General features: G+C 42.7%; 1 protein-coding gene and 1 long non-coding RNA gene across 6 annotated transcripts in view; one reads left to right on the top strand and one right to left on the bottom strand.

Annotated features, from left to right (window-relative positions):
* LOC106505399 (uncharacterized) overlaps positions 1 to 25,149 on the top strand; it is a 122,026-nt gene that overhangs the window by 31,805 nt on the left and 65,072 nt on the right. Inside the window, exons 3-5 of one of the 2 annotated variants that reach the window (XR_014820895.1) lie at positions 10,214 to 10,500; positions 18,484 to 20,033; positions 20,082 to 24,000. This is a non-coding gene — a long non-coding RNA (uncharacterized LOC106505399). Of the gene's footprint in view, positions 1 to 10,213; positions 10,501 to 18,483; positions 20,034 to 20,081; positions 24,001 to 25,149 lie in introns of those variants that run through there. The other variant, XR_014820896.1, reaches the window with a different exon arrangement.
* The window catches only part of MAP2K6 (mitogen-activated protein kinase kinase 6), a 123,718-nt gene that overhangs the window by 8,211 nt on the left and 90,358 nt on the right, over positions 1 to 25,149 (bottom strand). For all 4 annotated transcript variants that reach the window (XM_013980816.3, XM_084983887.1, XM_084983885.1 and 1 more), the window contains exons 5-11: positions 22,979 to 23,098; positions 20,667 to 20,783; positions 19,177 to 19,228; positions 17,026 to 17,153; positions 16,077 to 16,154; positions 14,099 to 14,238; positions 6,364 to 6,409 (exon numbers count right to left, since the gene is read on the bottom strand). In XM_013980816.3, the coding sequence (XP_013836270.1) occupies positions 6,364 to 6,409; positions 14,099 to 14,238; positions 16,077 to 16,154; positions 17,026 to 17,153; positions 19,177 to 19,228; positions 20,667 to 20,783; positions 22,979 to 23,098 (681 nt within the window). The remainder of the gene's footprint in view (positions 1 to 6,363; positions 6,410 to 14,098; positions 14,239 to 16,076; positions 16,155 to 17,025; positions 17,154 to 19,176; positions 19,229 to 20,666; positions 20,784 to 22,978; positions 23,099 to 25,149) is intronic.

Here is a 25,149-nt window from a genome sequence, read left to right on the forward strand (position 1 = left end):
TATGGGCAGAGAAAAACCAACTTGGAGATTAAAAACTGAAAAGCAAAATACAGTCTCTACTGATGCAGCTCAGATGAAGTTAAACTTGAAGCATCAAGTATAGCTTTTTTTTTTGGCCTCACCCGTGGCATACGGAAGTTCCTGGGCTAGGGATCAAACCTGAGCCACAGCAGTGACAACGCCACATCCTTAACCCGCTGCACCACCAGAGAACTCAAGTCTAGCTCTTTGCTGGGGAAACAGGCACGGTGGTCCAGTTCAGGAAGCCACACACGTCAAAACAGTTCTGAAGGAAACAAAGCCATCTTCTCTGCACGGGAGCGACCCTTCCCACCTTGCTCAGTTTTGTTACAGGAAGTGCCTAGCTGTCACACTGGAATCTTACACCTCTGATGAGAAGTAGGCACATCAGCGCATGATCCACTGTTCTCCCAGTGGAAACAGAACCAACCAAACCAACCAAAAAGGACAGTTCTTTCTGGTAGAACCTAGTGCCACATACCCCCTGACCTAGCATGGCCACCTCCCTGATTGTCTGCTGGTATTGTTCTCCAGCACTACTGAGCAGCCAAATATGAGCATTTTTACACACAGCCATGTCGATGACTCACCCTGTTTCCCCTGACTTTGAGGATTTTACTTTACAACCTTCATGTTGCCTAGCTGTAGGTTTTCTAATTATATTTGTTTTAAACCTGACATCAGAGGGCTGGATGAGTCAGCCCTGTGGGAAACTGAATGCCCACCCGGGGAAGTCTTAGAAAACAATGCAAATGGGAAAGGAACAAAGAAATGAAGGCCAAAAGGGGGTAGGTGGTCACTGCTAAGTATCATGACTCAGAAAACGTTAAAGAGGTTTTCTGCCTTTGCCCTTCTGGAGATACAGGTAGGGTGCTGGCCCAGAGCCTTCTACCTACTATAACTGAAGCTCGAGATGCTGGGTCCTTCCTGAGCTTCTTGGATAAATAAATAGCATTGCTTTTCATTACTAACCACTTACACAGCACACTTACCAAGTGTTTTCCCATCATGCTTATTAGCTTTCCCACATCCTCTTGACATTTACAGATCTTTCAGTGTACTTCAAAGGTTTTTACTATCAAAACAGGACATGTCAGACCTCAGATTGTCTCAGTGATTGCTTCCAATGCCTACCAGCCCCATGTCGTCTCTGGTTCTGCTCGTGGTTCTTAACTCAGTGGAGGTAGCCTAGGTCTGCGATAGAATTCAATAACCTGCCCTGACGTCTTTAAAAAAAAAAAAAAAAAAAAAATTCCTCAGGCATCATTCAGTTTATTCTCAGGCTGGGAAAATGTTGTGAGAGCCAGAGGCCAGGGGAAGGGGAAAGTGGGCAGGCATGTGAAAATGGAAAGTGTGACTCGCCTTCTTGTGTGGGTTTTGAGGCTGTAAAAGGTTGGGAAGGAACCCGTCTCTTCTATAAGCGACAGACTAAGAATAGCAAGGAGAGCAACCAGGAGACAACAAGTGAGGCGTCATGGAATCCTCTCCAGCTCACAGTCCTGGGTTGTGTTTCTCCAAAGAGGAGCCAGGTACAGGAAGGGAGGACGTTACCACTGGTACTGCCTGGAGATTCTTGGATGTCCTGCCAGGAGCATGGAGGCAAGCTCCAATCACCAAGAGTCTCCAAACCCCCTGCAATCACCTCACCCCTCGAGACTGCAGTTTTCTCTGGTTTGGTCATCCCTGTTTAACACTGAGATTCAATCCAGGACTCCCAGAATATGTGGAGAACATGACTACCTCACAGGGCAGTCACTTGAGTCACCTGGTTTTCATGTCTGGTGGTTATCATCTCAACAACTGATGGTCCAGGGGCCAGATCTAGCTTCTTGCTGATTTCTGAAATAAAGTTTTAGTGGAGCACAGCCCCACCCCTTTGCTCGCCTACTGAATGTGGCTGCTCTCATACTAAACCAAGAGTCAGGTTGCGGTGACAGCCCACCAAGCCAAAAATATTTACTCACTAATCCTTTGCAAAGCCTTTGGCCAGCCCCCGACTCCAGAAGAACAATTCCTACTGAGTCACGTCGCCCAGTGGAAGTTTGAGAGAACAAGCAAATGAAACGATCTTCCATCCAAGTTAGGGAGAAAAACATCTGGGATTTCTATAAGAGGTACATGTCTAGCTGGGGGCCTTAATTATACTGTTCTTCACCTGGAAATAGGATTTTTTTTTCCCCTTTCTACGTCTTCACCAACTCCTACAACCTAAACAATAGCCTCTCCGCATGTGTTTTCCCAATGCTACAGTCAAAGAATTTGGACTCAGATTTTCCACTTAAAAACCTCAATTCCACAGGAAACCAGGGAGCAGTTATGGCCTTAAAAGGCAAGTCCATTTCCAGTACCACAGAGACTAATGCCATTACAAAAGGGCGGAGGAGGGGGGACAGTCCACATGATCTTACATTAATATATAGACCATGAAAGACCACGGTGTTAAAATATATCGGAAATGAATTTTACATTCAACATCAGCTGCCAATGTATATTAAGCTAGGACTCAGCATTTTTTCTCAAGTGTTCCACTGAAACCTCTGATAAGAAATCACTTAGAAAAATAAAAATTAAAAAAAATTAAAAATTAAAAAAAAAGATCGCTTAGAAGGGGGAAAATGTTATGCATTTAAAATTTTTTAATTAAATTAATTTTTATTAGGGTATAATTGATTTATAGTGTTGAGTCAATTTCTGCTGTACAGCAGGTGACCCAGTCATACATATATATACGTTCTTTTCCCTCATATTATCTTCCATTATGGCCTACCATTTTATTTTATTTTTATTTAATTATTTTGCTTTTTAGGGCCACACCCACGGCATATGGAGGTTCCCAGGCTAGGGTTTGAATTGGAACTGCACCTGCAGGCCTATGCCACAGCCACAGCAACGCCAGATCCAAGCCACATCTATGACCTACACCACAGCCACAGCAACACCAGATCCTTAACCCACTGAGCAAGGCCAGGGATCGAACCCCCAACCTCCTGGTTCCTAGTTGGATTCTTTTCCACTGTGCCACAACAAGAACTCCATGGCCTACCATTTTAAATAGCCAGAAATAGATAGAAAATGTTCTTTTATTTGAAAAGGGACCCCCCCCCACAAAGGCATTACTGTATCTATTCTGCACTCGATGTGATAATTAATTTTTAAATGCTCTGGGGGTTGCACAAGCTTACCGTGAGAGAGCAGCCAGAATGGGAAAGGCCCCTGACTGGTTGTTGCAGACATCATCAGAGAGGAAACAGTCACCCCGAACTCAGCGAGCTGCAGTGTTCTCAGGCCCTGCTCATCTCCTCTTCTCCCTCAACACTGCTAGTGGAGTAAAGCTTAGTTGAGCGTTGATCCCCGTCCTAGACGATAACCACCCGACATGAAAACCAGGTGACTCAGGTGATTTCCCTGTGAGGTAATCATGTTCTCCCTATATTCTGCAAAGTCCTAGGCTGAATCTCAGTGTTAAACAGGGATGACCAAACTCAGAGAAAACTGTAGTCTCAAGGGATGAAGTGACCGTAGGGGGTTAGGAGACCTTTGGTGAGTGCATCTTGCTCCCACACTCCGGCAGCACATCCAGGAATCTCCAGGCACAGCTGAGGAGAGGCTTCCTTTTTAAAGGGACAAAGTGGCCCAAGAAGACTGCCTTGTGTCTTCTCAGACTCTTCCCAGTATTCTTTCACAGTCACCCAGTGGAAGGATGGTTCAGGCTTAACCTGAACCAAAGCTTAACCAACAGAACTGAAAAATTCATGTGATTCACCGTGACTGTTACCTACGGTCTAGCTCTGCTTTCTACTCTCCTGGCACCTTTCGAGTACATAACCCAGTATGGTTGAAGACAGTCACCAAGCTATACGTTATACCCCCAGAACTTACTCGTCTTGTAAACAGAAATTTGTATTCTTTGACCACCTCGACCCATCCCACCCCCTGTCAACCACCAATCTGTTCTCTCTGTTTCTGTAAATTTAACTTTTTTAAATCCTACATTTAAGTGAGATCAAAGAGTATTTGTTTTTGGTTTTGCTTTTTAGAGCAGCACCTGCAGCATATGGAAGTTCTCAGGCTAGGGGTCAAATAGGAGCTGCGGCTGCTGGCCTACTCAAGAGCCACAGCAACAACAATGCCAGATTCAAGCCTTATCTGCAATATGCACCACAGCTCATGGCAATGCCAGATCCTTAACCCACTGAGTGAGGCTAGGGATCAAACCTGCATTCTCACTGATGGTACTGGAGTTCATTACCACTGAGCCATGACGGGAACTGTTTTTTTTTTTTTTTTTTTTTTTTTTCTCCCATCTGACCTATTTCACTTAGAATAATGCCTTCAAGCTTCAGCCATGTCGTTTTAAATGGCAGGATTTCCTTTTCTTTTTCACCTGTTCGTCTTTTTAGGGCTGCACCCACGGCATATGGAGGTTCCCAGGCTAGGGGTGGAATTGAAGCTGCAGCTGCCAGCCTACACCATAGCCACAGCCACTCCAGATCTGAGCCACATCTGCCACCTACACCACAGTTCATGGCAATGCTGGATCCTTAACCCACTGAGCGAGGCTAGGGATTGAACCCACATCCTTGTGGATGCTAGTCGGGTTTGTTAACCACTGAGCCACAACAGGAACTCCAGAATTTCCTTTTTAATGCCTGAGTAACATTCCATTGTGTGTGTATAAATATATATTTTTCCTTCTTTATCTATTCCTCCATCAGTGGACACTTAGATTGTTTCCAAGTCTGGGCCATCATATATAATGCCTCAATGAACATGGGGGGCAAATATCTCTTCAAGATAGTAACTTCATTTTCTTCAGATAATGAAGAAAAAGAAGTAGAATTATTGATCATAAGATTGTTCTACTTTTAATTTTATAAGGAACCTCCATAACTGTTTTCTATACTAGGCCATACCAAGTTACAGTCCCACCAACAGTGTACAAGGATTCCCTTTTCTCCACATCTTCATCCGTGCTTTCATCTTGTCTTTCACACCCTTCTAACAAGTGTGAGGTGATATCTCACTGTGGTTTTAATGTGTATTTCCCTGATGACCAGTGATAGACCTTTCCATGTACTTGTTGGCAAAATCAACAAGTGGGACTCCATCAAACTAAAATGCTTCCACACAGCAAAGAAACAAGCAACAGAATGAAGAGACAATCTACAGAATGGAAGAAAACATTTGCAAACCGTATATCTGATAAGGGGTTATTATCCAAATATATAAGGAATGCATACAACTCAGTAACAAACAAAAAAATCCAAATGGTCCAATTTAAAATGGGCAAAGGACCTGACTGGACATTTTTCCAAAGAAGACATACAAATAGTCAACAAGCTGTACTTTTCCAGGTTGAAGACACCTCACCACACCATTTATTACAATATATCATGAACCTGTACTCTATCACCTGCCCTGAGTTGGTCCTCAAGACTGAGCACTGCTTGCCGGTGGGATGGGATGGGAGCAAGCATTTAATGCCTGCAGAATGACTACATTCCAATTAGAAATGGTATTAATATTTGCATCTCGCTTGCAACTGTGCAGGAGCAGAACTCTCCCTTCCCTTGCTAAAATTAAGACCTTAATAGTTGAAACAAATCTGGGGAGGGGTTAATACAAATGAGTAAATACTGAGTTTTATATTTCAGAAAGAAAATGTGTTTCTCCTATATTCAACATATACATAGATAAGGATGCCAAGTTTAGGTCCCAGTCATGTATGTTTTAATTAAAAACATCCTCTGTAATTAGCTTAGAAGGGCAGTGACTACAATTTAAAAGAAACAATTTAAAAACAACAACCCTGAGGTCTTATTTTCGCCTTTTTTTCATAGATAGTGCAAATAATAAACTGTGAATGCGGAGGTTGCATAATTCAAATTAGTAAGGCTTTGTCTTACTTTTTTTCCATTAAAGTGAAAACCAGGAGAAAACAAAGTGATTCTTTACTCCCTCCCACTAAAAAGAGGTTCATCCAGTTAATCCTAGATATTGTATCAAAAATTGGCCAGACATGTGGCACTTAAGTTTCTCTCACTATTGAAATCCTTTAAATGATTCTTTCCTTCATTTTGTATTCACTGGTGACTCCCAATGTCTTTAAAATTTGAAGATATAAATTTCATTGACACAATCTGGCCTATATGATGACAGGTTTATTATCACACAAAAAATTGCTAAGACAGGTGATGCACCGCAGGTTATGCTAACGAAGGACTCAGTGTCTCAGTGAATCGGCTCTTCCAGGATGGCTCTTTGATTATAATTTAGGTCTTAGTCATTTCGACTGTACTAGCTGTTAGTCTGGGCATGTTTAACGTCTCTAATAATACTTACCATAAGCTCTGGATATGTTGGCCTTTCTTTGGAATTCTTCTTCAAGCTTAAAGGAAGAAAAAAATGGATCACATTAAAATCTAGAAACCATCTGTATTTTCACCAGACTAGAATTCAGAGCCTGTTAGAAGACTAAACAGAATCACCTATAAAAATGCATTGAAAACATTTTAGATCTCCTGGCTTGACTTTCCTCTTCTGTTACACTTACAAAGTATGTTTTAAGTCACCTTGGGTGATTAATGGGAAGAATAAGAGTGTGTGTGTGTGTACTTTCCTTATATTTTACCAATAACATAAAAACTAGCTTTTATTATATATTGCAGTACACATCTACTTTCCTTCGAAACAGTTTTTAATCTACCCTCACTGGCAAAGTAATTGGCAGGTATTTCTTATATTTGTTACCGCCTCTCTATCTTTAATACCTGGTTCTCTTTGCTGCTGGTCCCCTTGAATGTGTAATTTGCTTTTATATATTCCCTCCTGAACCTACTTGAGAGAGAAGCAATACATACGTAAAATAACCTAAGGTCACGCTGCTGGTTTACGACCTCTTGGCTGATGAAAGAGAAAGCACACACAGCCAGGGAGTTCGCAGTTATCCTTCTTAGAAATGCCTGGTGATCATGCACTCCTGTCAGGTAGCTCCCACTCATTCAGCTGTCTGTATGCACAGACACTTTAATCACATTTGATACAGAGGCAACAGTAATCAAACCGCAGTATGAAGAGACCCACCCCACTATCCACCCGTGGCCTTAACATGGAAAAAAAGAAAAGAAGCAGTTTATTTGGAGCTGGAATCCCAGGCTATAGAATGGAGAAAAGGATGATTTCGAAAACTATGATTTGCAAGGCAACCTACAGGCTCCTCTGGCCATGCGGCCATAAAAACCATCCATGAATGGAAAGGAAGTTTGCCTGGTGTTGAAGGAACCAAAAAGCGGCGGGTTATTGGGTTCGCTGGAATTTGTGCTAATGGATCATTCTGAGCAAATGAGACCTAGTATGTGTGACATGAGCTCTGTTCCACCCACAGAGGCTAATAATAACTGAGATAGAGGACCAGAGAGTGAAACAGTTGAGAGGCTTGGAAAAATTGTGATTTAAAACAAAATGAAATGGAAGAAAAAAAAAAAAGGAGGAAGCTTTTGAGCCAAAACAACTTAAAGCAGCCTACCAGTTGACTCCAGGCCAGTGCTGTGGGTAGAAGCCAGGGAGCCTGAGACAGGGTACAGGTAGATGTGAGGAGTTTCAACCTGGAACTGAGGGCAGATCTAGGGCCTAGTGACCTCAGTGACCAGACCACCTATGAGAGAAGGTTTCATCTCAACTGAGGATAAAAATAAGAGCGAATTAGAAAGAGGAATCATTCACTGTCAAAGCTGGGTGGACATGGGAAGGTGTGCCTGAGTGAAATGAACGAGACTCTGTAACTCCCACTGATGACTCCTCATGTACCTATATCCTGAGATTCTACAAGGCTCTGCTGGTGGTTCTCAACTGCAGGTGGTTTCACCCTGCAGCAAACATTTGGCAATTTCTAGAGGCATTTCTGGTTGATACTACTGGTGGTGGAGAGTGTTGTTGGCATCTGATAGGTAGAGGGCAAGAATGTTGCTCAGCATCCCAGAAGGCACAGCGCAGATCCATCCCCAACAATGAAGAATGATCCAGTCCAAAATGTCATTGGTGCTGAGATTGGGAAACCCTGGACTGTGTGTCCTAGGGCATTGCTTCTCACCGCTACCTTCCATCTCTTTCTCTGAAATGAAATTCACTTAGAAGCATCTCCAGCTGGTTCATCCTTCATTTGGGCACTTTCTCATTCCTACCATCCCTCCCTACCTTTTACCCCAGGAAGCAAAAGTTTTTCTAAGTTCAAGAGCTAGTTTCACCTAGAAAGAAACACAGAAGAAATGTGATCCCAGGAGCATGGCTGACTTGCACACAGACGCTATTGTAAAAGCACACAGACTCACGTACAAACGCCCTGGATTTCCAGCTGTTGTTCAAAGCAAATCAAGAACCAGAAGGCCATCTCTATAATCTGAGCAATTTATCATCCTAAAGTCCATGAGGAAAAGCACAAACACGATATGAAACCTACCCTCAGTAGTCAAGTGGCTGATTTCAGGTGTCTCTATTTTAGATGGACCATTAGTCAATCATCAAACTCTAACTACACACTGACTCCGAATAAGTCTCCTTGAAGACCACATCCAGCCATTCCATTCCTAGCTTTCATTGGTCAACAACTGAACCAAGGGAATAACAGAAAGAAAGGCCTGCTTCTCAAATAATTAAAGCAATGCCGTCTTTTACCAACCTGAGACATTGCTGATTTTTTACCTTCTATTTAGTACGTAATGCAACAGGACTCTCTCTTATCAGGCAGAAGAAATTAAATATTTGTGTTTTTAAGGAGAGTTCATTTTGAGTCAGGATGTCTTATCTTTTCATTTGTAGAGTAAAAATTTCTCCAGAATTTTTTAAAATTTGTATAAAGAAAATGTAGGGAAGGTACCCCAAGTTGATCATCATAAAGTGTTAAAAAGCCCTAAAAGCTTAGAGATGGTTGGTCAACAGGCTCTTTCTTGACTTATGGCCTCTGACGAGAAAGCTCAGAATGTACCACAAGCACTATGGCAGAGTATTGACGGAAAATATTTACACAGCAAACCAAGGCTGTTTCTTAAATTGATATAACTGATATAACCTATGTGCTCCGTCTTTTAAATCAAGAACACTTCAAAACATGGGCTAAGAATAGAAAAATACTCAGGATAAGGTTAGGGGAAAAAGTAAATTTTCCATGTTTAATAGGAAGTGCTTGAAATTCAGCACAAAATAACAACTGTGGAGTTCAAAGCTACACCAATTTCTTTTTGGCTTTGAGTCAGACTTTTGAATTTTCAAGTGGCTTGTCATTTTCAAGCGTGCAATTAGCTAACTGCCCTAATTCCTCTTCCAAATGCCACAACACAACACTCCTGACCGTAGCTGACATGAAGAAACAGCTTCATGCCATCTTGAGAATTGCTAGCTGGAAGTTTGTGCTGACCAGAGGATTTCTGCCTCTGTGAATTCCCCCGCCTGTTTCCAAGAAGGGCGCTTAGATGCATCCACAGAATAAAAACACAGTGTGCCTCTCAAGCCATACATTTGTTATAAGCTAAATAAATATCCAGTGGTTCTTTTTACCATCCTTCCTGAGCAAGTTGGGAACTATATTTGATTGTCCATTTTGATGACACCAAGGTTTCCTCTGAGTCATTTGATATCAGTGTCTGGGTGGGCCTCCAACCTCTTCTGACATGCCCCCAGGCTGGTCGACTGGGCTCTGAGCTCTTAAATGGACCCGAAAGCAACGCAAGAGGGAAGCCAAGCTGTTTTGGCACCTGGTGGTCGGCCTCCAGTGAACTTCCCTCAGCCTCTAAGCCTAGGAACCTATAGAAAGAGGTGATGGTACGAAAATGTAAGCCTGCCAAAATTCCATTCTGGGGAGAAACTCATTCGTGAAGCCTTCTTCAGGACTAGAACATAAGGCTTTCCTAGTGGATTTCTTTACTGGGACTCCCAAAGCAAGGCCCTACGTGGTCAGCACATCCCCACTCCCACCCCCACCCGCACACCAGGAACTGTCTAAAGCCCCTACGATAAGAGAGCCATGCAGGGAAAAAAGAGGGAGACACTGTCACTTGCTGGTCCTGTGTCACAATAAGTACGGAAAGGAGTGGTCTGTAAGTGGGCATCGTTGCTACAGTTTTTTTTACAAGTATGTACGGAATAAATGCCTTAACTTCCTTTCTGTTCTCTCCTCTCCCCACCCCCTACCCCAACCCAGAGGATATGTCTCTCTGATGTCACTGCAAAAGATAGACACCAGCTGGATCTCTGGGCTCTCTCATGCCATAACTTTGGATAGGACAGTGATGGCGAATAAGTGCTTCTGTTCCGCCCTCCAAACCACAGTGCACTGTCAGCTGGCCAGTAGGGACCAAGGGAGAGTGACTACCCCATCGATGCCCTGGATGAAGGTGAACAGCACATGGCAGCCCTTGGATGCCAGCAATGCTTAGGTAGAATGCATCCCGTGGAAGGTCCCAGATACTCTGACAGATCACCTAAGCTGTGAGTAATGCAACCCTGTTTCTTCTAGCTCAACATTTAACCCAAAGACAGAGGGGGGGAAATAAAAACACAGACGCGTCTTTCCCAAAATTCAAGATTAAAAGTTTTCACTTTCCAAATCGTCGCCCCCCTCTTGCCCCCTTTCCACAAAGAGTTGGGGCTTTCAAGAAGTTTTGAAGGATCATAGCCTGACTACGCCATAAAAAAATGCAAAAAACACACCGAGGTCACACCCAGAAAGGGCTCTTTCATGAAGAAGTGTCTCCAAAAATGCAGCTTTATACACAGGACAAGGGAGGAACAGGTATAAAAGGGGGTTACACTCACAGCCTCTGTCCTTCTTTCATTAAGAAGTAGAAGAGGTGTTTTTAGGTAATGATCATTTTTCCATTCTTTCCACCCAGCTCCAGATCTAACTTAAAACTCAGTAATAAAACAAGTGACTAATTAGACGGCTGCTAGGTATAGCTGTGTGTTTATATGCTAATGCATATGAAAAACAAAATTGCTTACATAAAGGTCTGAGCCCTTCATAAAATCATCCCAAGAAATCAGTACTATTTTTTTGAAGCATGAGGCAACTTTTCCAACTTAACTGACTTCAAAAGAATGTTCATACTAAGGAGGTATCAAAGAAAATATATTGGCGGTTGACGGTAGGCAAAAAACCACTGACCTGGCATTTGAAATAGGAAGAGCCTGTACTCTTAAAAACAATCCTACTGAGGATAAGTAAGACTGCTCATGAAATTCAGAATTACAGCTCTCCTTCTACTTCCCAAGTCTCATACCAACAAAAATTACTATTTTACACACAATTGATCTTTTTAAGTATCAGGTTTTACAGGAGCTACCACACTCAAAGTTTGAGGAAGAAGTTATTTTTTGACAATTTCGAAGTTAGTGGTTTGAGTTTTGTTTCTATTATTATTATTTTTTTTTTTTAAGTAAACCCCAGAAACAAGCTAGACTGGCTGACTTGAGTGCAAATGAAATGATACAGAGTTAATAGCATTAACAGAATTAACCATTCCAAGAAAGCTGAAAAAAATTCTATGGCTCAACATTTTTAAATTAATGAACTAGAGTAAATGGTTCTAAAAATGAGATAAAACAAGAGGGATGGAATTCCCGTCGTGGCGCAGTGGTTAACGAATCCGACTAGGAACCATGAGGTTGCGGGTTCGGTCCCTGCCCTTGCTCAGTGGGTTAAGGATCCAGCGTTGCCGTGAGCTGTGGTGTAGGTTGCAGGCGCGGCTCGGATCCCGCATTGCTGTGGCTCTGGCGTAGGCCGGCGGCTACAGCTCCGATTAGACCCCTGGCCTGGGAACCTCCATATGCCGCAGGAGCGGCCCAAGAAATAGCAACAACAACAACAACAACAACAAGACAAAAAGACAAAAAAAAAAAAAAAAAAAAAAAAAACAAGAGGGAAATGGAGACCTCAGAAGGGGGGCCATGAAGACGCTCTGGGTTCTGTGGGGGAGGGCAGGCCAGGGTGGTTGCTATATAAAGAGAAATAATACACGTATCTGCATTTCCACAAATGTGTGCATATATTAAAGTTAGAAAACATTTATTTTTTTTCAAGGCTTTGACTTTAAAAATTTATCTATAAAAACCTTTAACACTGACTCTTTAGGGGAAGTTCTAAGTCAGAAAAACTTGGCAAAAGGAAAATAGAGCAAAATGAACGCTTTTTCAATCAATTAAAGAAAAGCAGTTTTCTGAACAGGGAGCAGTTGATAATGAGTCCACAGATCCTAGATGTAAATCAGGGGTTCTCAACCCAGATGTAGAATAGAGTGTAGATGTAGAATAGGATCTCTGAGGCCAAGACCCAGGGTGACAAAATACTCAAAAGCTCTCTCATATTTAATAAGGAAGCAGCCAGAGTTGAGAGAACTACTGGAGTTAAGGGGCGATTCACAATAGGCAACCTGGTTTTCTCCAACGTCACACACCAGCCTTGCTCTCATCCAGATTTTCAGAAGTTCCTAGAATCTTGAGAAGGGGGGCCAGGTGGGAGAAAGGTTATAAAGGAGATAGTTCGAGAAGCCTTCCTGAGATAAGATCCTTCCCCATTATCACCCCTCTTGAGAACGATCCAAGATGACTCATTCCTTTTCCTATTTGACCTTTAAACATCTGAGGATAAGGAAAGCAAAGAACAAAAACAAAAACGAAGCTCTTGAAATCCGAAGGCAAAATCATGAATGCATCTCAACCTGGAAGGGGTACCGCCACATCCAGCACAGTCACGCAAGCAGAGCCCTTAAGAGGGCGCATCCCAGGAGCCCAGAGGATGCACAACAGACTGTCCCATGGCCCACTGCTCCAGCCCCTCTGTCCATTCTTCCAAAACTAGAACAAGAACAAACAATGGTGGGCCAGCCTCATATATCATTAAGGAAAAGTACTGGGGATGACGTGGAGCTGAGAGCTGACCGCACATCTAAGAGGCTGTAGTTTCATGAGCAACAGACAGCTGCTTGGTCTCATCATGCTTCCCCATAAAAGCTGACTCAGAATGTTTCTTGCAAAGAGCATGGAAGCCGAGGAAGGAGGACCCTGAAGAAGCCAGACTCTCACAACGGCCTTCAGAACGCCAGCCCCTTCCTTAGCAGCAAGTGTCCAGAACTGCTCTGCTTCTCACCACCCCTGATTCCCCGTCCGCCAATTCTCATCTGTTCTGCAGGTACCCAAATAAACCCTCTTGGCTCCATGTTAGCATCCTCTTTCCAGCATCACATGTAGTGATCCTTAGCAGCAAGTCAGGTGAGACATCATAATCCCTATGCACACAGAAACCACTAGATTTTCTGGAGAAAACAACCCCTCTCCCAGTTTCAAGTCCACTGGCAAGTTCCATGAAATCAAAGTTTACAGCTTTAGTACAGCCCTCATCTCCCTACTCCAGATTCCCTTCTCAGACCCCCAGTCCTGTCCATGAGATGCTTACGGACAAGCATATCCATAAGTTAGCAAATGTTCTGTAAGAAGCAGCCTACAAAACACTAGAATGACTTTGCAAAACTTCCAGGTACCTAAGGAAGGCTCTGAAAGTAGCCACTGGCTTGTCCTCCAAGGCAGTTCTTTGTGTCCTATCTATTTCCCACCTCTAATCCTCCAGGGGACCCACCCCCCCCTTTCTCTCTTGGCTCTGGTCAACATCAGTTGGCTTCAAACTGTCAGAAAAGAGTTTCTCACTTTTGTGACCTAATGCATGATGTTCCTTTGGCTTGGAACACCCTTTTCTCCTCAACTTTCCTTTCGCTTGGACATACCTCACCTGGTCCCAGCTCAGGATTTATCTCCTCCAGAAACTCTACCCTAGTGCCTTTCCTCTGGGTTTCCAAATACCCATCCCCAGACCTGACATACTACACTCTAATGACTGGGGTCAGACTCACTGCCTTGGCCCTGAGCTCAGTGAGGGCAGAGACTAGGAGAGGCGTCTGTGCTGCTTCAGTGTCGCGGGCACACTCCATCCATGCTTTGGGGGTGAATGTATGTGTCATGGATTAAAACCGATGGAACAAAGTCATGAGAAAACGTCTCCTCTTCCTCAACACCAGCTGGAGACAAGCTCTCTTACCACTGTGAGGTAAAGTCAACAAACTCTTCGGAGAACTTGTCTGCGGGGAGCTGTGGCGATGGCTCCTCCACCACCTGTTTGAGCTGCTGAAAAGGAGTTCCCCACGAGTCGTAGGGAAACCGAAGGATGGCCAACTCGATCTAGAGAGGAAAGGAAAACAGGGGGACAGGAACTTCAGTAGGGCTACTGTTTAAATAGGGAATCCACTGGGGAATCCAGGAGAACCAGAAGGAAACACGATGGTGTTAAGTAAAATTGGAGGGAAAACCCAAGTCCTGGAGTAGGGATTTTCAGATAATATCTTCCTGGAGACAGCCCCTGAGGCCTGCTTAAAGCTGGGTCCTCACTAAAACCCAGTGTGGCACTTAATAAAATTGTAAGCCAGCAGTATTAAACTTCAGGTTGTAAAGGGACCAGGTTTTCAAATGTTTAGTCTAAAACGTTAACTCTTACCCCAAGACTTTTACAGAACTGTACATCTGCTGCCATCTGCTGGCCCCTTGCTGGGATGAAAAAAAAAAAAAAAAAAAAAAAAGCCTAGGCCCAAATGACATATCTTTTTTTGGACTTGAGCAAAGGCCACTTTGCTGCTACAAGATCATGTGTTTCCTGGGCAGGGATATGGAATAACCCACTGGATTTAATAACTCACTACCAGGTCTGGGAAGGATCCAGGACCCCAATGGATAATTCCAGATCTCAATGATACACTGAAAATGTACAATCACCAAAGATACAAATCAGGCACTAACTCTATACCTGTAGGGCTGTGCCTGCGGAAATTATCCTACTTGCTACTATGTGTTTGGCTCTGTGTGCACTCAACAACCAAGAATTCTATTATAATCACATTCTGGGAAGCTGAACCATAATCACATTCTGTTATGTCCTGGATAACAAAACTCTGTATCAGAGTCCACACACATTAGCGCTCTTAAAGTAGCTTAAGCTTCTGCATACCTTGATTAGAATAATTTATTTTGAAACTATAAAGAAAACTATCTGGCACACATATACATTTTATATCTATAGTTTAACGAGTATATTTATTTACTTACATAGTAATTTTACCTAATTATTGCTCATTTTATTGTTGAAGCCATAATACAGGAAGGTAAATGAACTCACACCTCAATAAATACCAGAAATACTTAAGAGGCAAGCCACTTCAGCAGCAAACTTACTATACGAAATACTTTTTGAAAAAAAATTCTGCCATGTTTGCTGAGTGGCAGTTGTTTCCAATTAAAAGACAGTGAACAAATAGGGGGGAAAGGTGCATAACATAAGCTACCAACTTTTAACTCTCTCTTGTTTTTCTGGTGCAATGCTCATCACTGTCTGAAACTCTGTTTTTATTTTGTTTTTGTTTTCTCATTAAAAATGCTTTTCTTGGGAGTTCCCATTGTGATTCAGTGGGTTATGAACCCAACTAGTATCCATGAGGATTCGAGTTTGATCCCTGTCCTCATTCAGTGGGCTAAGGATCCAGCGTTGCCATGAGCTGTGGTGTAGGTCGCAGACGCGGTTTGGATCTGGTGTTGCTGTGTGGTGTAGGCTGACAGCTGAAGCTCCAATTCACCCCCTAGCCTGGGAACTTTCATATGCTGCAGGTGCGGCTCTAGAAAAAAAGCAAAGGAAAAAAAAAATGCTTTTCTTTAAAAAGGAAAAAAAAAAAACCTGGAGCAGAAGTCAGAACCTCTCATTTTACAGATGAGGACAGTAAGAAAGTCCCTGGCAACTCCATCAACTACTGAAGGACTTACAACTACTTAGAAGTGGAATAAAGAGAAGTGGGTTTTGCCCAAACCCGGTTCAGTATTCCTCCTACAACGCGCTGCAGACAACTGTCACTCCAGACCTCCTGCTGTCTCAGACCTGCATTTAGGGCATTTGCCTCTTGGTCTCTAAGTCCACCCCACTCCATTCCAGCCTCACGCCCAGAACCCCGCGATCCGTGATGGTTATCATACGCTACCATGGTGATGCCCAGACTCCAAATGTCGGACTTCACACTGTATCCCTTCTGGTTGAGCTCTGGGTTTATTCTCTCAGGCTGGAAAGGAGACAAAAAAGGACAACTGAGAGGACGTTCCTGGCTCAATAAAGTCTCATGGGGTGGGGGTGGCACCAGCTGCCAGATGAGTTGTAAACTAACATGCCTCTCAGGCCACGAAGACTCCCTGCCATAAACATCAACATCTCCATGGGGTTCTCCTCAGTCTACATACATCTTTTCTGGGGGATAATAATGCCTCCTAGTTCCCTCACAATTCAAAAGCAATTTCAGTTTTGCCTTACGAAGAACTGTGACACATGGTGTAAAGCCACTTTGCCAGCCTGGCCATTTCCTTATTTAAACCACCAACAGTGCAGAACTCAGCAAATAGAGTCATCGAGAGTCACTGGGCTACTGTCTGATGTGAACAGACCTCAACAACTTTTAGCTGAACGTGGACAGAAAGCTTTTGAATTCCAAGCAGGACGTCATTTCAAAATAGAATATTTACAGTAAAAGTCCTTACTTAAGGTCAGAAAGGAGTCCCAAGTTCTCTGCTTAGAGCAATGGATCTTCACGGCGAGGGGGTTCCCTCAGGACCAAACTGACTTGTTTGGGGCATTGAAATTCTTTTTCCTGTTCTGAACAAACAAGGTAGCACACCCCTGCCATGCAGTGTGGAAAACTGTGTGGGCTCTACCTGCTTTTCAAAATAGACCACTTTACTTGGTATTTTAAAAGTAAGATATACGAAGCCAGGGACTAAGGATTTCGGACAGGAAATACTTAAAGACTAAAGAAGATGCAGGATCTTCCTTGCATCCAAGGCACATTGCAATTTTCTCTCTATGACCATCCGTTTCCTATTTCCTGGTGTGGCTGGTCAGCAGTTGCATTCTCAGATGCCACCCCCAGCTGCTGTACTTACCGCCATGTACGGTTTGCATCCTGCATCAATAGTTTTGGCGACGGAGTCGACAAGGTAGCCGCTGATTCCGAAATCGCACATCTTCACTTGGCCCAGAGTGTTGATCAGGACGTTGGAAGGCTTGACGTCTGAAAGTGAGAACCATCAGGAGCTCATCGTTGCAGTGGCACCTCTGTACCACCAGGGGGCCTGAACGCTCCACTTCTCCTTCCCCTTCCTTTCCCCACAAGGGACAGTAACTGCCATCCCGGTTACACACCTCTTACTGCTCTCCCCATACTTGTAGTAAGAACTAAAAAATTTATTACTGAACCAAACGCCCACTTCCATGGGCAGATGGTCTCTATTATGTTAGATGAATAAGTGCTAGAGATTTGCTGGACAGCATTGTCCCCGTAATGAACAATACTGTATTGTACTGTTCAAAATGTGGTTAGGAGGGTAGCGCTCACGTTAAGTGTTCTTATAACAATAAAATAATGTTTTAAGAGCCCAGGTCATAAGGATCTGTTGCACACTGAGCGGAATGAAAAGGCAGTCTGTGACATAACAATAGGCCAGATTCAGTCAAAAGCCCAGTGTTGATGGACAAGGTTTAATTCACCATAAACCCAGGTATTCCAGACCATGAGGCAGACCGCAGATTATACATGTGGATAAAGAGGTTGTACTCAACAGTTCTTAAATGAATCCTTCAGTCTGGAAAGCTTTAACACACACACACACACACACACACACACACACACACACACACACACACCCAGTAGATAAACCATTGTTATCTCTGGATAATAGAATTAGAAATTAGAAATGTTTTCCCTTTTGACACTTTTCACAAAGTAATCAAAAGAAAAAAGGTATTCTAAATACCTTAAAAATTATCCTTTATCATTTTCCCCTTAAACCGAATGGCAGATATACACATTTTATTTAATTATGTTTTGTACATTCTCTACTAGGAGTGAAATATTTTATACTTTTGAAATAAGCCCTTAAAAATCAGTTTCACATTTGTGAGTAATCCACATTCTTCCTCTCTGGATTCCTTCCCACTTCCTTCTATTCCTTTTCCTCCTTCATATTCTTTGCATTTTTAATAATAACAATTAATAATAGCAATGACAACCATAACAGGCATACTGTTTGAGGCACCTTACATCATTCTCAGGCTTGGAGACTGTAAAAATGATCAAATCACAATACCGTATTAGCTATCAACACTTTCCATACATTTTTTCAGAGGCTGGACTGAACATACCTCTTGCGAGAAGTTTTCCTTGACAGTCACCCAGTGCTAATTATTTCCTTGTTTTGTATTATACGTATACCACGTCCAGATTTGGTACCTTCATATTTCTAATGTGGTTTTATTCCCCCTGTGTTTTTTGTATGTTTGTCTTATTTCCCTATCAAGAATCCCTAACATAGAATTTTCATAAGAATATATTTTCTTCTCAGATACCAATCAGGGCATCTACTGCAGTGCTGCATAAATACAGTGCTATATAAACACAGCGTTGTATGAATGCTGGAAAATGATTCTAAGAGATTCATGGATGGATGAAGGCGTGGAAGAAAGATGGAAGAATGGATACGTGACTGGAAGGATGGATGGATGGATAAAGAGTTGTCAGGTCAGTTGGAAGGGAGAAAGGGAAAGAAGGAAAGGAAGAAGAGGCAAATCTACCAATTTTTTCCCCTTATCCTGACTCCTGCTGTCTGAAAGGGCTCTGCTTTATACCAGAACTTTCCACACTTCAGTGTGCAAAAGAATTACCTGAGGATCTTGTTAAAATGCAGATTCTGATTCACTTGGTCTTGGGGCCTGTGATTCTGCTTTTCGAACATGTTCTCCATATCAGATGAATTTTTATCCTACTCTCTAAAGTTCTCAGTGGGTAACACCACAGCTCTGCTGGGTAGCAGGTATGTCATATTCAAGTCAGGTCTAACATAAGCCCGCATCTTCTGATGTCTTCAGACAAGATAAAGATCAGCTGCTTCTGTGATGTGCTATCTAGTCCCCAAGGAAAAACCCTCTGTTCTCCTGCCTGACTCAATTCTATCCATTGCGTGGTGGTGGGGGGGGGGATTAAAAAATAAAACTCGAGTAAAAGAAGTAAACTTTATAAAAGGAAGATCCAAGCTTACCTCGATGAATGACAGAGAGCTTACTGTGTAAATGTTCTAACGCTTTTACAATCTGCAAGAGAAACAAAAGGTGGATTTACTTCCCCCCATCACTAGAAAGAAATCAAATGTTAAGCATATCCAGGTTTATTCTCCCCAGCTTGAGGTCACAAGGTGAAGTTATATTTTCACAAGAATGGTGTTCCTATCCTGGAAAATACACAGGAAGTTATACAAACTGGATTCCACCCACCAGAGAACATCACATAGGAGAGGGGACATCTCACTCCCACGTTTTGTTTCTCACTTGACCTCCAGCATTTTTTTTTTTTTTTTTTTTTTGGTTGTGCCCATGGCATGGGAAAGTTTCTGGGCCAGGGATTCAATCTGCTTCACAGCAGTGACCTGAGCCACAGCAGTGAAATGCCAGGCCTCAGAGTCCCCGTCGTGGCTCAGCAGAAATGAATCTGACTAGCATCCATGGGGAGGATGCAGGTTCGATCCCTGGCCTTGCTCAGTGGGTTAAGGATCTGGTGTTGCCGTCAGCTGTAGTGTAGGTTGCAGATGTGGCTCAGATCTGGTGTTGCTGTGGCTGTGGCATAGTGGCTACTGCTCCAATTCGACCCGTAGCCTGGGAACCTCCTTATGCTGCAGGTGTGGCTCCGAGAGAAAGAAAGGCCAGACTTCAACCCACTGCACCACCAGGGAAATCCTAGCCTCCAGCATTTTTTCTCTCATCCTCCTCGGCCTCAGAAGCCATGAAAGGGGAAACCTTTCATTTCACTTTCTTCTGCTTTCTTCTATGCTTATTAATCCTAAGAAAACATTTAAAAATCTACATATAAAAAAATCGAAATTGGAGTTCCTATTGTGGTTCGGTGGGTTAAGAACCTGGCAGTGTGGATTCCAACCCTGGTCTCACTCAGTGGGTTAAGGATCCTCTGTTGCCACAAGCTAAGTCGCAGATTCAGCTTGGATCTGGCATTGATGTAGCTGTTGTGTAGGCCAGCAGCTGTAGCTCCGATTTGACCTCTAGCCCTGGGAACTTCCATATATCACAGGTGTGGCACTGAAAAAAAAAGGGGAAAAAAATCTAAACAAACTAATACCAGGAGTTCCCTGATAGCTCAGGAATTTAGGGATTCAGTGTTCCCACTGCTGTGGCGCAGGTGGCAGCTATGGAACAGGTTCAATTCCTGGCCCAGGAACTTCCACATGCCACAGGTGAAGTAAAAAAAAAAAAAAAAAAAAAAAGACTGGCAAACTAATACCAGAGCATAAATACCAGGAATGTGGTCACAGCAGATGAATGTACTGCTAAGAGGCTCTTTAACTGAGCATTTACCAAACCAAGTCAGTAGTAGAATCTTCTACAGAATGTCCTGAAGGCAAAGCATTCATGGATCCATCCACAGATGGAGCTGGGGTCCAGGTAGTATTTCCTCATTTTGGGGGTACGAGGACACAAAAGGCTCACATTCTCCTCGTAGGAGGGGTCATGATGTACTCACAGAAACTGCTATTTTTCCTAAGATGTCCTCTGGAATCGTCTGGCCTTTATCAATCACTTGTTTGTAGAATTTATCTAGGGACGTATCCATGAGCTCCATGCAGATCCAGACATCACCCTAGAGGCCGATCCGTTCAGAGACGGTCAGGAAGGATGGAAGAGGAAAAAGGAAGAAACAGTTAGCATCTACTAGGAAGAATGGGCCCCTTCTTGGTTGAGTCTGTGAAGGAAAAGTACAGTTCCCTTTAAGATCTCAAAGGAGGAGTTCCCGTCGTGGCGCAGTGGTTAACAAATCCGACTGGGAACCATGAGGTTGCGGGTTCGGTCCCTGCGCTTGCTCAGTGGGTTGACGATCCGGCGTTGCCGTGAACTGTGGTGTAGATTGCAGACGCGGCTCGGATCCCGAGTTGCTGTGGCTCTGGCGTAGGCCCGGGGCTGCAGCTCCGATTAGACCCCTAGCCTGGGAATCTCCATATGCCGCGGGAGCGGCCCAAGAAATAGCAAAAAAGACAAAAAAAAATAAATAATAAAATAAAAATAAAAATTAAAAAAAAAAAAAAAGATCTCAAAGGAATTTATAAACAGGCAAGATTACCTCCAAAGAGCAAACTAGCAGGCAGCCTGGCGGAACTTGCATATGCTCGTCCAGTCCTTAATGAAAATACGAATAGCCCGAAGCAATAGAATCCCGGAAATGCAAGCCTTTACTGTAGTGACTGCCCTCTAGGAGTTAAGTCCAACTACCTACTCCATGTCTGACTTCCCACACTCACCACTGGCTACAGTTCATAAAAGGCAGGTGTGTTAAGAGTGAGGTGAAGCATCACAATCCATGTCATGATAAAGTGAAAAGCACAGGTAGAGCAAAGAGGTAAACTTTGAAAAATGTACGGTTTCCAAAGGAGACAGTTTGGGGGATGGAAACACTATAAAACTGGATTGTGATGATCATTGTACAACTATAAATGTAATAAATTCATTGAGTAATAAAAAAAATGTTTAAAAGGTAAACGTAAGCCTGTACACTACACAGAGCTACCTGAAGCTTACCAAGTGGCCGAAAGACCCAAGTAATTCAGATTTCAAGGAATCTATCCAAATCAGTCTATAGACAATTGATAGAGACAGTTTTGCCAAAATAGACAAACCAACCCAGAAAGGAGAAAGGGCGCCTCAGCATTTTAACAGAGCTAGACCCATTTGAAAATACTCTGGTTTCACAGCAAAAAAACCAATCAATCAATGGAAAAATGGGCAAAAGACCTGAATAGACATTTCTCCAAAGAAGATATACAGATGGCCAACAAACACATGAAAAAATGCTCAACATCGCTGATTATAAGAGAAATACAAATCAAAACAACCATGAGATACCACCTCACACCAGTCAGAATGGCCATCATTAATAAATCCACAAATAACAAGTGCTGGAGGGGCTGTGGAGGAAAGGGAACCCTCCTGCACTGCTGGTGGGAATGTAAACTGGTACAGCCACTATGGAGAACAGTTTGGAGATACCTTAGAAATCTATACATAGAACTTCCATATGACCCCACAATCCCACTCTTGGGCATCTATCCGGACAAAGCTCTGCTTAAAAGAGACACATGCACCCACATGTTCATTGCAGCACTATTCACAATAGCCAGGACATGGAAACAATCCAAATGTCCATCGACAGATGATTGGATTCGGAAGATGTGGTATATATACACAATGGAATACTACTCAGCCATAAAAAAGGATGACATAATGCCATTTGCAGCAACATGGATGGAACTAGAGAATCTCATCCTGAGTGAAATGAGCGAGAAAGACAAAGACAAATACCATATGATATCACTTATAACTGGAATCTAATATCCAGCACAAATGAACATCTCCTCAGAAAAGAAAATCATGGACTTGGAGAAGAGACTTGTGGTTGCCTGATGGGAGGGGGAGGGAGTGGGAGGGATCGGGAGCTTGGGCTTATCAGACACAACCTAGAATAGATTTACAAGGAGATCCTGCTGAATAGCATTGAGAACTATGTCTAGATACTCATGTTGCAACAGAAGAAAGGGTGGGGAAAAAACTGTAATTGCAATGTATACATGTAAGGATAACCTGACCCCCTTGCTGTACATTGGGAAAAAAAAAAAAAATACTGTGGTTTCAAGCTAAACTTGCACCAGCATTTCCCAAGCATGAAGCCCTCTTTAGCAAACATGTCAAACAAGAAAACATACACTGTGACAGCGTACAGCACTTATGCAAGCAGAGAAACTTCTTAAGTTATTGTTCTTTTTGGACTTTGAAAGGATCACCTACCTCACGGAAGAGTGCGCCGTAGAAGGTGACCGTAAAAGGACAGTCCACGGTCCTCATGGAAATATCCAGATCCATCAGTAGCCTTTTCTGCTCCTGGCTGTTTACTGTGGCCCGGATCCGCTAAATAGGAATGCATGGAAAAGGTATGGTTACTGCTCAGAGGATGAGTCCATAAATAAGGCAAGGGCGTTAAAGAGTCCCGTCCTGAAAACAGTACCAAAATTCACAGCACAACTTCTAGCAACAACCGTTCAAATATCTACTACTGTAAGTGATTTGCTACTTGTAACAAATGAAAAGTAAGCAGGACTGTTACTCATTTGATTTCCCAAATAATCCCCGTTAAGAAGCAAACGAGGAGTTCCCGCTGTGGCTCAGCGGGTTAAGAACCCTTTTAGTGTCGGTGAAGATGTGGGTTTGATCCCTGGTTTCCTTCAGTGGGTTAAGTATATGGCATTGCTGCAAGCTGCAGTGTAGGTCACAGATGCATCTCATATCTGGTGTTGCTGTGGCTGTGGCACAGGCTGGCAGCTGCAGCTCCAATTCGACCCCTAGCCTGGGAACTTCCACATGCCGCAAGCGCGGCTGTAAAAAAATTTTTTTAATGTTTAGAAAAGCAAACTGATCATATATTTTGGAGAGTGTGCAAATATTTGGAAATGATTTCCAAGTCACAAAAACAGGTCTGATTTATTAGGTGGGTTTAGTGCAAAGAAGCCAGAGTATTAATTGATTTGTGACTGATGTGGAGTCCTACCAAAAAAAAAAAAAAAAAAAAAAAGCAAAAGCTCCTTTTTGTGAGTAAGTAAGAATACTGAGACTAAATAGCAGCTGCAAGAAAACTGATACAGGAAAGGAAAGGAGGAATCAAATTGAAATGGAGAGACTGTTCCTTCCTACCCCACTGCTTCTGAGAGAAGAGAAACGTGTCACACCAGTAAAGGTAGCCGCCTTACAGACACATGATTATGTCATTATATGACAGGATGATGTAACATTAGGTTTTCACATCTTCTGCCTATGTGACAAAGAGTCTGCACAAGAGCAAACCGGAAAATCTACAAGGTTAGGGGAAGATACCTCCATTCTTCAAAAACAAAGGAATCCAAGTCATCTGACCATCCACATGCCTAACAAGGGCCTGACAGTATTAATTCTTCTGGTGACACTCATTCCAATAGCTACTCAAGAAACACGCAATGATTCTAAATTTCTTTTTATAGATCAAAAACCATGCACGTTTGCTCAAGATGATTTGATCCTCCTTGTTTTCCACAAATGGAGACAATTTTCTCCCTCAATCCAATTCTGGTTTCCTGATTTTTAGGGACAATTTTTTAAAAGCAACAGAATAAAGATTTTTTAAAAGGCTTGTGAGGTACAAAAACCCAACGCAATACGGAGCTTTTGTTTGGATTCTTATTTGAAAAAAACAACTGGAGAAAACAGCAACTTTGAGATGACCCAGGTTTTGGGGTGGGTTGTCTTTTGGATTTTTTTTTGGGGGGGGGTTGCTTTTTAGGGCTGTTCCTGCAGCATGTGGAAGTTCCCAGGCTAGGGGTCAAATCGGAGCTACAGCTGCTGGCTTATACCACAGCCACAGCAACTCAGAATCCGAGCCACGTCTGTGACCTACATCACAGCTCCTGAACCCGTGTCCTCATGGATACTAGTCTGATTCATTTCCACTGCACCACAATGGGAACTCCTGATCCAGATAATTTTAATCTGAACCTGCTATTAGATGACATTAAGGAAGAACTGTTAATTTTTTTTAATTTACTTTTTTTTGGGTGTATAGTTGACTTAACAATGTTGTATTAGTTTCAGGTGTACAGCAAAGTGGATCAGTCATATATATAAATATATCCACTCTTTTTTCCCATATAGGTTATTACAAACTATTGAGTAGATAGATTTTCCTGTGCTCTACAGTAGGTTCTTGTTAATCATCTATTTTATACAGTGGTGTGTATATATTATTCCCACCTCCCGTGTCTATCTGGAGAAAACTATAATTAGAAAAGATACACGCACCCCAATGTTAATTCTTTTTTTAAACTTAATTTTTATTTTATACTGGCATCTGGCTGATTTGCAACGTGTTAGTTTCAGCTGAACAGCAAGTATTGTTAACTCTTGATGACATGGTGGTTGCATAAGAAATTCAA

The sequence above is a fragment of the Sus scrofa genome, chromosome 12 (assembly GCF_054392235.1).
Source record: "Sus scrofa isolate SSC_HxYL_T2T_F1_AM1 chromosome 12, Sscrofa_HxYL_maternal_Yorkshire_Landrace_v2.0, whole genome shotgun sequence".
NCBI lineage: Eukaryota > Metazoa > Chordata > Mammalia > Artiodactyla > Suidae > Sus > Sus scrofa.